A 12,165-nucleotide genomic window follows, 5' to 3' on the forward strand; every position below is an offset into this window, starting at 1 on the left:
GTGTAAATCGGCATCATGAGTCAGTGTGATACTTATGCTTTTTTGTATCCTTGCTCATTGGCTCTATTTAGATAATTATTTAACGTCCTGTTCAGTGCCTCAATTGTGTCTGCCTTCATCACACTTCCTTTCCAGTATATTCCAGACCCAAACCACTTAATGTTTGAATAAATTTTTCTCATATCATATTTGTTTCTTTTTTAAAACAATTTGTATCTGTTCCCTCTTGCGTGTGATGCTTTTAGAAACCTGGACACGTCCTCCCAGTCTGCTCATAATTCTGAAGACTTGATCAGATCTCCTGTTAGCCTTCTCCTCTCCAAGCTCTCCAATATATCCTCATAATTGGATTCACTCACCCTTCGAACTGCTGTTGTAAATCTCATTGCAAAAGCGATCACGTCCTTTCGACAGTTTCGCAGCCAGAACGGTAATATAATACTCTGGCTGATGTCTAGCTAATGTCTTGTGTGAGATCAGTATAAAGGCCTTGCCGTTGTGCTTTATGCCCTTTTAAATGAAGCCTAGAATATTCCGATGCTTCTGAAACTGCCCACTCCTCCAGTTCTGCCAACTTCAATAATCTCTGGCTATATAGATCCAGGTCCCTCTGCTCCTGCATTCCCTTCAAAATTGTATCTCTTTAAAATTGTAATTTTATATCATGAGTCCATGTTTTTGGTACAACCATGCATCATCTCCACATTGAGCTTCACCTGCTACCTATCCAACAATCCGCCAACTTGTCTCTATGCTTTTTGATATTGTACACTATATTCCTAAGAGTTAAGCAATGCTTCCAGGTTTCACGTCATCTGCAAACTTTGAAATTGTCCCTTGAATAGAAAGATCTAAATCATTTATATCAGCAAAATCAAGAATGTGAGCATTGGGCATTTCCAACACAAGCTTTCTTTCAGCTGGAGAAACATCCATTGACCATTACTGTTTGTTTTTTAGTGCTCAGACAGTTATTTTAATGTGTTGTGCTCTTTATTTCATAACTTGTGATGTTTCTTCCAAGACTGTTGCATGGCACTGATTCAAGCTCCTTCATGAAAGTCCACAGACACCACCTCAACAGCAATACTCTAATTGACTATTTCTGTAACCTCTTTAATAGGTTCCAGCAAGTTAGTTAAAAGGTTTTTGAGATTTGTCGCTCGGGTTGTGGATGAAGCTGTAGATTTGCTAACCGAGTCGGTGTGTTTGACACCCTGCTCAGTAACTTTGTCAGTGTGCCTCTGGTGAACGTCTTTCTATGCCTCGGTTTGCTGGGGTGGTTGGCATTACTTCTGGTTCTGTTTTCTCAGTGGTTTGTATGTCAGGTCCAGCTCAATGTGTTTGTGGATGGAGTTCTGGTTGGAATGACAGGCCTCCTGGAATTCTGTGGCATGTTTCTGTTTGGCTTGTGTTATTATGGATGTGTCATGCAAGTCGAATTCACGTCGTTCTTTGTCTGTGTGTATTGGGACCAGTGAGAATTGGTCTGAGCTCTTGGTGGTTAGTTGGTGTTCATGTATCCTTATTGCCAGTTTTCTTCTAGTTTGGCCTATGTAATATTTTTCACAGTCGTTGCAAGGTTTTTTGTATATTACATTAACTTTATTGTTTGTGGATATGGGATTGTTTACGTTCATCAGTAGCTGTCACAGGATGGTTGTTGGTTTGTGGGCTACCCTGGTAACTATGGGTCTGACTGGTCTTGTGATCATCTCTGATATATTCCTGATGTACAGCAGGGAGACAAGTGTGTCTGCCTGTGTTATTGTGGTCTGTCACAGAGGTTAATGGCAGATTGTGCTTTTTGGGTATCCATTCCTTTTTTAAAACTCCATATAAGTGCTCTAGTCCTACATTGCGCAATTCCACGTTGCTGCAGTTTGTTGTGGCCCATTTGGAAAATATCTTGATGCAGCTCTGTTTATGCATTTGGGGTGGTGCTGGAGTAATTAAGTATTTGGTCTGTGTGTGTGGTCTTTCGGTATCCGCTAGTCTGAAATTTCCCATAGTTCTTACGTTCTACCCATATGCCGAGGAAGGGTGGCTGTTTATTGCTCTCCTCTTCTTTTGTGAATTGTATTCCGGTGAAGATGTTATTTGTGCGTTGGCGAGTTTCTTGTCGTCTTCTGCGTTCGATAATCATGAACGTGTCCTCTCCATCGCGGATCCAGAGTTTGGATTGTCTAGTAGTGGTTGCTGTACATTTTAACCTTTGCATTACCGCTACTGCAACCAGTCCTGATATTGGGGATCCTGTTGGCGTGCTGTTGATTTATTTGAAGGTGAAGTGGGTTGTGAGGCACAGATCCAGCAGTTTCAGGGTGCTGTCCTTGTTAATGCTGTTGCCTGTCTTCCTGATTTGTCCAGCAGTGTGGGCCCCAAAAGGTTCACAAGCCAGGGGTCCCTTTCAGACCCATTGTCTCACTACCAGGCACGTCAAAATGTAGGCTCAACTTCAACTGGAACAACACATCCATAATAGCATATGCCAAACTTGTGAATCTTGTGAACTTGAAGCACAAACAATCTATCAACTACTTCCTACCTATCAATTTTAAATGCTTCCCACGATAGACTTACTTCCAATTCTCTGAAGTATTCATTCAGTACTTTCAGCCAAGTCCCTTGTTTCCATTTGTAACTCCCTCTCTTCCTCTTGATTCAACCGTACTCATTCTTTCACCATGCTTTTATAATTTGTATGCCTGTGGAAGCCTTTGGGATTACTCTTGAAATTGCCTTCCGGTCTTTTCCTATTATTCCTGTTTGCTTTTCTAATATGCGTGCTTAATTCCCCTCTGAACATTTTGTATTCTTTAAGTCCATAATTGCATTTTCAAACCTGACATCAGCTGTAAGCACACTTTACCTTCTTTCTCTTAATTTCCATCTGATTTGTCATCAGGAAGGTTTGGATTTGTTTTTGTCCTCGATTCACCTTTTGAGGGAATATGCTTGGCTTGCATCTGAATCATCTCCTGTTTTTAAGGTAGCTGATTCCACCGTCCATTGTTTCATCCCAATCTTTCATTCCAATCCATCTGGCCCACTTCTGTTTAGGCCCATTTAAGTCAGCTTGCCACTGATTTGATTCTTCCTACTCCAGATGGACCATTGTCTTCCACTATTGTACTAACCTTACAATGATCACTGTTTTCTAAATGTTCCCCATTGACACTTGATCCACTTGGCCCACCTTATTTCTGAGGACCATGTTCAACATTGAGTCCTTATGTTTTGGTCTTGGATGCATACTGTGTATGAAATTCTTCCAAACACAATCGAGGACACTTGTCACTTGATTCCCCTTACATTACCAGCCTATAGTTGGCTAAGTAAGGTTCCATATCATGATTCATCTAAAATAATGGCCTTTCATTGTGATTTTCCTGCAGATTTGTTCCTCTGCATTGTTTCCACCAAGTAGTGGTCTGCAGACTAACTGAGCAAGATTTTTTTTGTTTCTTAACTTTAAATTGATTCTGTCAGTGAACACTTTGGAATATCTCTCTTTCTGCAGCATTGGAATGATCTCCTTAATCCTACCAGCCATCCGCCTTCCTTCCTGTTCCATATTTTCCTGATACACGGACACACTCGGGAACAATGAATTCCCTATTCTTGTTTACCTTCAGCCAGGATTTGGTTTTGCATGCCCTTGCTAGGTTAGCTTAAAGGCCTCTCAATAGCACTAGCAAAACGCCTGCAAGGACCTCAGTCCAAGCTGTGTTCAGCTGCAACCCATTCAGCTCATCCAGGTGCTATCTTCCCCGGAGCCAATCCCAATGCGCCAGGAATCTAAAACCCTTGAACTTACACTATCTTTCCACCCACACATTTATCTGCCTTATCCTCATATTCCATATCTCATACATACTCATTTGCACATGGCACTGGGAATTATCTAGCGAAGACTTCATTTGAGGTGGTGCCTGCTACGTTTCTATTCAATGACCTAAATTCTGATTGCAGGACCCAATCTCTTCCTGCCCAGGTCACTTATTACATCGCAGACCATGGCCTCTGACTGTTAATCCTACCCCAAAAGAATGCCGCACATCTGCACTGTGTCATCCTTGACCTTTGGAGGCAACAATTTGTCCTAGAGTCAGGTCTGCAATCACAGAACTGCCCTAACTAATCCCAATTACTATTGCTCTTTCATTCTTCTTCCTCTGGTGCCACATAAATGACTGTGACTGCAGTCCACATTGAAGAAGCATAACCCCTTGTTTCAAAATGGAAAACCAGGTAGCTTTCAGTGCGCCCCTTGTTTCTACCTTGCTGTTTCTTCTGGACTGCCCAGCATTCACCCATTCCCTTTCAGCCTCCAGGATGTGACCATCTTTCTGAATGTGCTATAAATTTAATTCTCAATCTCCTAACTATGCTACAGTACCTCCAGCCGCTGTTTGAACTCAGAAACCCTTTGTCTATCTTTAATTACAGACCTTCCGAACCCTTGGAAACAATAATTAAACTTGCAGAGATAGTAGGAACTGCAGATGCTGGAGAATCTGAGGCTTCGCAGTGGGGTTAAAATTGTTTCAGAGGGCTTTGCAATGGGGTTAAAACGTCATCTTTTCTGCTCCTCTGATGCTGCTTGGCCTGCTGTGTTCATCCAGCTCTACACCTAATTATACTTGTAATTGTTTGCCACCTGCAGGTTTAAAGACAACAGTTTCAAATGTCGGAATGTCTTTGTTTTGAATGATTCTTTCTAAATACTTGTCTCCTTTCTCTCCCATAATCCACAGATGAAACATGTGAAGGGATGTCGTTATCAAATGTGCAATCTCCAAGGCGCAGACAGGATGGACAATTCCATCAGGATGAAAAGAAAAATCAAGTTGAAATTGGTGAGGCAATGCAGATTGGTGTTTGAGGACTATCTCTCATCTTGTAGAAGAGATTGAAGGTTATTTACATTCAGATTTTTTCTAAGATTATTTCAGTACAATAAAAATATAAAAGTGATGTGCTGTGGCAGCGTTCATCCAAGCATCCTGTACTTCACTAGAACGTGGGATAATATAGAGAATGGTGGAACTGCTGAATCTGCCTGCATGGCGTTCAGAAAACAGCAGAGAAGTAGAGTTATACTGGAAGTTTAATGTAGATTGGAAAACATAAGTCTCAATATTGGCATCACCAGTTTTACAAGGTCTTGGCCTATAATTTTATTGGGGCTGTGTTATTCTAAGATCTCTGGATATTTAAGATACTGGCAATAGTTTTATGTTCTGTCGAATAATAAATTCAACAAAGCAAGGTTCAGTCTGAAAATGATAGCTGCATTGATGTAATCATCACATTGTGAGATTATGGGTATCCACTTATTCTGAGGTCTGAGAGAATTTTCTCCCAAAACAAATAATTAAAAGATGTCAGAGTGCAGCAATTACTACTTGATCTGTCATTGATCACATTGGTCCACCTTAACTTGCTGGGAAGAATTAGATGTTGACTGTTTGGTACGGCACTCCAAACCATCACCTCGTTTAATACTTTCAAGTCTCTTTTTGAAGAGCAACACATATTAGCATTGACAAAATATTTTATCCTTCCATTGGAAGTTGTAGTACTTGCTGAGTTCATGGTGGTGAGAACATAAAACTCTCATTACTTGCTCTTATCAAAAGAACCGTTTGATCACAGCCTGTAGACACTTTCAGCAATACAGTATCAGGTGGATGATATGTCAAACTGGATTCCATTCTGTCATCTTTCTTTTCTAGAACTTATTTTGTGATTATAGGTGAAAAGTGTTCTGTGTTTCATAACAATGAAGAGTCTTTAATCTTTGATTGTTTGTGTAACTTCTGATAAGATACTTTTTGCTTGGTCTAAATGCTGATTATTCTTCACTGCTTCACTTCTGTTTGTCACAGGACACCGACCTGAACAGAGATGCAGAGCACTGGAAGATAATGAGCCAAACCTGCAGCAGCAGGCCAAGTTGAATAATCAAAGTGAAGCTGATGAGGAAAAACAAGGTTAGAATAGTGAGAAAACACTTGATATTTTGAGAAATAATTCCTGTGTTCGACAGTGTGGATTTAGGTTGATTTTGTTTCTTCGCGAAAGCAATCAGTTATGTATGCTACACCACCTGTTATCTCTCCTACCCTGGAGAACTAAGAGAGCTTGGAATGTACTCTGATACATTTGTCCACTTTCCTTAATGACTGATAGTTTGGAGCAAGCGTCACTCCTGCTCTCTGCCCGGAAACACCCCAATTGCTCACATTAGTAAATAGATGTTCACATCTTCCTAGACAGTATTAATTATACAATTTACCTGAACGCTTTCAGCATGATCCAGTTTAACCACTCATGATGCAAAGGAGGATGCAAATATAATGTTTGGAAAGAGATTGTTTGGCCCGTCACGTCTGTATCAGCTGTGTAAATCAGCAACATGAATCAGTGTGATTCTTGTGCTTTTTCATGGGACCAGCGTTACTGAACTTGTTTTATTACTCTGTGCCAATGTCAATTAAGGCCAGGGTATTCTATGCTGTCTCCACCTGCATTGTCACTTACAATTTCTGCGCTCATAGTTCCCTTTCCATTTGCACAACCTGGGTCGCATCCACCTCTTTGGTAAAGACAAATACCAAAGTATTTATTTAATATCTCAGCGCTGCCACTTGCCGCCATGTGTATCGTCCCCTTTTTGGTTAGAATTGGCCCGATTCATCCTTTTATGACTTACTTGCAAATGGAAGCTTTTAGGATTATCCTAGAAATTGGCCACCGTTCTCATTATTCCTCTTTGCTTTTTTCATATTCATGCTCATCTCTCCTCTGTACTTTCTGTATTCATTTTTGTTGTCAATTGCGTTTTATAACTGATACCTGTCATAGGCACTGTTTACCTTCTTTCTGTTCATTTCCATGCTCTCTGTAATCCAGAAAGTTCTGGAATTTGTTTTGTCTTCCCTTTGCCTTTTGAGGGGCGATGTCCTGATTGTGTCTGAACCACCTCCTCTTTGAAGGTAGTTTATTTTTGAAGTCTATTTATTCACCACCAACCTTTAGTTCCGTTCTATCTGTCCCAGTACTTTTTTTGCCCCATTGAAGTCAGCTTTCCGCAAATTGATTCTTCTTACTTTGGATTGATAATTACTTTTCTCCTGCAACATGCTAAACCTTACAATACAATGATTACTGTCTCCCCCTACTGACATTTGATCCCTTGGCCCATCTCAGTTCTGAGAATAATGTCCAACGGTGCATCCCTACTTATTTGACAGCATACAACTGAAGGAAATTCTCATGAACACAATCTAGAAAGGCTTGACACTTGGTACTCCTGATACTACCACAACACTAGATGTTTTTATTTGGGTAATTGGCATTGCCCATTGTAACTAGTTTATAATGTTGGCATCTATCTGTGATTTCCCTCCACATTTATTTGACTACACCCTTCCTACTGGTTGGTGGTCAGTAATTTACATTGAACAATATTGTTACATCCTTTTTGTTCCTTAACTTGAATCAAATTGTTGAGCCCTTTGGGATACCTCCTTTCACCAGCACTGCAATGACTTCTTCAACCTTTTCTACCAGCTCTCCTCCTTTCCTATCCTATCTGTACACCTTGTAGTCAGGAATATCTAACACCCAGTCGTACCCTTCCTTTACGCAGGTATTTGTTTTTGCCACAACATACTTCCAGATGTCAATTTGTACCTGGAACTCGCCAGTCTTTTTAATTATGCTGCATGCAATGACAGACATGCACAGGACTCCTGATGAAGACTTCATTCCTTTCTCCTTTACTTTGACTTGATTTAGTAATTTACTCTGTTCTTTGCCAGTGTTATCTGACTTTCCAAGTATATTGTGTTCTGCGATATTCTCCTCTATATTCTCTCTTAGTTCACAGATTCTTGGCAAATTAGTTTATAGCTCTCCAACAATACCAGCAAAACATCCCACAAGCACTTCAGTCCCAACTCTGCTCAGCTGCAATGCATCCTGCTCCTTCAGGTTCCATCTTCCCCAGAAGCAGTCACCATTTCCTTGGAATGTAAATCCCTCCGATGTACATCATTTATCTGCCTTAATCTCATTATTGTGGACTCACTGGTACATAGCATTGGGAGTAATTGAAAGAAAATTTCATTTGAGATCCTGTTTGCTAAATATCTACCTAACTATCCAAATTCTGTGTGCAAGATCATAATCTCTTCCTGCCCAGGTCATTAGTACCATAGTGAAATGTGACTTTTGATGTTTATCGTCCCCCAGAAAATGCTGTGAAGCCACTCTCTGACATCCTTGAACCTGGGACGGAACATTAGATCCTTTGGTCATATTTACAACACATAAATGTCCGTCTCTTCTCTAACTAATGCCAATTAATATTGCTGTTTCTTTCTTCTTCCTCCTGGTGTCACATACATGTGACTCCAGCCCTTTGAAGAGCCAATGCCTTCATCCGCTTCCAAAACAGAAAACCAATTTGTGGCAGGCTGTCGAAATGGATCCCATCTGTTATCTTTCTTTTCCGGAACTAGTTTTGTGATTATGGGTACAAAGTGTTCTGTGTTTTAGAATAAAAATTTTTACTATGAAGAGTCTTTGATCTTTTATGAGTTTTTGGCTAATTTCTAATGAAATACCTTTTATCTGGTCTGAATGCTGATTGTTCTTCACTCCATCACTTTTAGTTGTCTTAGAACACGAACCTGAACAGAGATCTCAGGTGCAGGACGAGGATGAGAACACCCTGCAACAGAAGGCCAAGTTGGATAATCAAAGTGTCACTGGTGAGGAAAAGCAAATTAAAAATGAAGAGAAGATGATAGTGATGTTTTTATACAATAATTCCTGACTCCGCCAGCGTTGACATGACATTTAGTCCAAATTAAACTTCAGACACATGATATATACTCTGTTCCATCACCAGACGCCACGTGCTCTGCACAGCAGAAGAATGAGGGCACGGAATGTACACTGAAACCTATTTCCATTTTACTTAAAAGACTTTCTTGAATACTGTACCCTCATGTTAATTAACCCCAGAATATACTATACTCTCCTCACCTGTCCTGTCACCTTCAATGATCTGTTCCCATATGTATCCAGATCTCCCTACTCCTGTATCTGCTTTAGAATTGTAAATTTTATTTTGTACCGTTTGTCCATTTTCTCCCTTGAACAATGCATCAGCTCACACTTTGCAGTAAATGTCGGCTGCCATCTATCCATCTGCTCCATGAATTTGTGCATATGCTTTCAATATTTTACACTGTCCTCCTCACAGTTTACAGCACTCCCAGTTTTGTTTCTGCCGCAAACATTGAAACTGTCCCCTGAAAAGCAACATCTAGGTCATTAATATATACTAAGAAAAGCAAGAATGGCAAAATTGGCCCCCAGGGAACTCCATACAAACATGCTTTCAGTCTGAAAAATATCCATTGATCATTACTCTCTTTTTCTGATTACTCAGCCAGATTTTTAATATATGTTTCTGTTGTGTGTTTTATTCTACGATCTGTAAGGTTTCTAGCGGGATTGTTGCATGGGACTGATTCGACCTCTTTCTGAATGTCTCTGTACATCGTATCAGTGGCATTACCCTCACTGACTGTTACCAGTGACCTCATTAAAAGTCTCCAACAAGTTAGTTTAAACATGATTTCCCCTCTAAGAATCTGTGTGGCTCTTTCCAATCAACACACTGTATTCCATGTAACTTCAATAATTGTTTCTAGATACTTCCTAACCGTTGCCACAAAACTGGCTGGTCTGCAATTACTGGGCTTATCCTTAAAATCTTTTCTGCGAACATGGTGTTCACAATTATCCAGTCTTCAGGTACCACCCCTGAGTTGAGAGAAGACTCATCAAGCATGGTTTCATACATGCACAGGAGTCTTGAGTCTTTATTACTTTCTCGCATACTTCGATTTGACCTATTACCTTCCTATTCTCTATACTTTCCAATATATTGTGCTCCCTGGTATTCTTTTTCTCTCAGTTCTCACACCTTTACAGGTTAGTTTAAAGCCCTGCCAACAGCACTCGCAAAACGCCTGACAAGGACCTCAGTCTCAGCTCTGTTCATTTGCAATTGCATTCCTGCTCCTACAGGTGCCATCTTCCTCAGAGGCAGTAATAAAGACTTAATCAGGATTCCTGTGCACGTATGAAGCCATGCTTGATGAGTCTTCTCTCAACTCAGGGGTGGTACCTGAAGACTGGATAGTTGCAAACACCATGGCCTTGTTCGAAGAAAAGACTTTAAGGATAAGCCCAGTAATTGCAGACCAGCCAGTTTTGTGGCAATGGTGAGGAAGTATCTAGAAACAATTATTCAAGTTACATGGAATTGCTTTCCTGCTACTACAGGTGCCATCTTCTTCAGAGGCAGTCCCAACGTGCCAGGAATCTAAATCTCTCATTCCTGCGCTGTCTTTTCACCAACTATTTACCTGGCTTATCCTTAAATTTCTGTACCAACTGGACATGGCACCCACTCTCTTTCAGCCTCTACAGCTGCGATGTGACCATCTCCCTGAATGTGCTATCCGTATAGTTGTCAAAATCCTAAATATGCTACAGTACCTCCAGCTGCTGCTCAAACTCAGAAAACCTTTCCTACCTTCCTTTGCAGAGCTCTCTATCTCTTGGAAGCAATAATTAAATCTGTGATTGTTCGGCACTTGCGGATTTAAGGAGAACAATTTCAGGTGTCAGAATGTCTTTGGAATGATTCTTTCTAACTGCTTGTCTCCTTTTTCTGTAATAAACCACAGGTGAAAAATGTGAGCATACGTTATTATCAGATTTGCAATCTCCAACATGTAGACAGGATGGACAATTAAGTGACGAAGAAGAGGAAAATAAAATTGAAATTGGTGAGGCAATGCAGATTAATATTTGAGCAATATCCACAACTTTGGACAAGTGACTGCAGGTCACAGATTCACATTTTGCCTGAGGTGTCTTCAGTGCACACTTTGTTCCTGGTACAAGTGTCATTTCCCCTTCCCAGTAAAGGAAGATAAGGACATCATTTACCTGGAAATCTCTCCAAATGTCATTCTAAAGCTGACATTTTAGCCCAATCGTCAGTTATGTTGTTACCTTCTGTTCCAAATCATAACTGCATCCTCCAATTACCAAGCAGTCAAAGATTTCAGTGGTGGATTAATACACAAATTTCTTGATAAGTGACATGCACAAATGTTCTTGTATCACATTGATTTGTATAATCTCATTCAGGGATGCGGGCTGGGCAAACTGTGAGGTTCAAAATAACATTGGGAGGCGATACAAATGTAAAAGTGTGGTAGTGGATCATCCAAAGAATCCTGTGCAGCATTATAACATGGAAAAGACAGATGCAAAGTATTCAATTAATACCTCAGCCATTCCCCTTGGCTGCATGTGTAAATTTCCTTTTTTGCCCCCTAAACAGCCCTGTTCATCCCTTTATCATGCTTTTACTATTTGTATGCATATAGAAACTTGTAGGAGTACCCCTGTAATTGGCCGGTAGTCTTTCTTATGATGGTGAGGAGGTGAGAGCCTTCAAGTCTCTTTACCTGCTGCCATCAGAACCACTTTTTGATCACAGCCTGTACACACTTGCTGCAATACAGTGTTTCATGGACAGCCTGTCAGATTTTACCCCAATTTGTCATCAATCTTTTCCAGAACTTACCTTGTGAGTATAGATGAAAAGTGTTCTGTGTTTCTAATAACGAACAGTCTTGTCTTTGAGTGTTTGGGTCATTTTTGATAAGATACTTTTTGCTTGGTCTAAATGCATGGTTGTTCTTCACTGCATCAGTTCTATTTGTTACAGGACACAGACCTGAACAGAAATCTGAAGCACTGGAAAATAATGAGCGAAATCTGCAGCAGCAGGCCAAGTTGGATAATCAAAGTGATGCTGATGAGAAAAATCAAGGTAACTTTAGTGAGAGAAAGCAATGATATTTTTGAGAAATGATTCCTGCGTTTAACAGTGTGTATTGACATTGATTTTGTTTTTATGCAAAAGTAGTCAGTTATACATGATACACCACCTGTTTCCTCACCTGCCCAGTAGAACAATGAGGGCTTGGAATGTACTCTGATACATTTGTCCATTTTATTTAAAGACAGACAGTTAGGAGCAAACCTCAGCCCTGC

General features: G+C 40.4%; 1 protein-coding gene across 4 annotated transcripts in view; it reads left to right on the top strand.

Annotated features, from left to right (window-relative positions):
* The window catches only part of LOC125456539 (torsin-1A-interacting protein 2-like), a 35,704-nt gene that overhangs the window by 13,203 nt on the left and 10,336 nt on the right, over positions 1–12,165 (top strand). For all 4 annotated transcript variants that reach the window (XM_048539740.2, XM_048539741.2, XM_048539743.2 and 1 more), the window contains 5 exons: positions 4,761–4,862; positions 5,895–5,999; positions 8,688–8,786; positions 10,782–10,883; positions 11,837–11,941. In XM_048539740.2, the coding sequence (XP_048395697.1) occupies positions 4,761–4,862; positions 5,895–5,999; positions 8,688–8,786; positions 10,782–10,883; positions 11,837–11,941 (513 nt within the window). The remainder of the gene's footprint in view (positions 1–4,760; positions 4,863–5,894; positions 6,000–8,687; positions 8,787–10,781; positions 10,884–11,836; positions 11,942–12,165) is intronic.

The sequence above is a fragment of the Stegostoma tigrinum genome, chromosome 8, assembly GCF_030684315.1.
Source record: "Stegostoma tigrinum isolate sSteTig4 chromosome 8, sSteTig4.hap1, whole genome shotgun sequence".
NCBI classification, from domain to species: domain Eukaryota; kingdom Metazoa; phylum Chordata; class Chondrichthyes; order Orectolobiformes; family Stegostomatidae; genus Stegostoma; species Stegostoma tigrinum.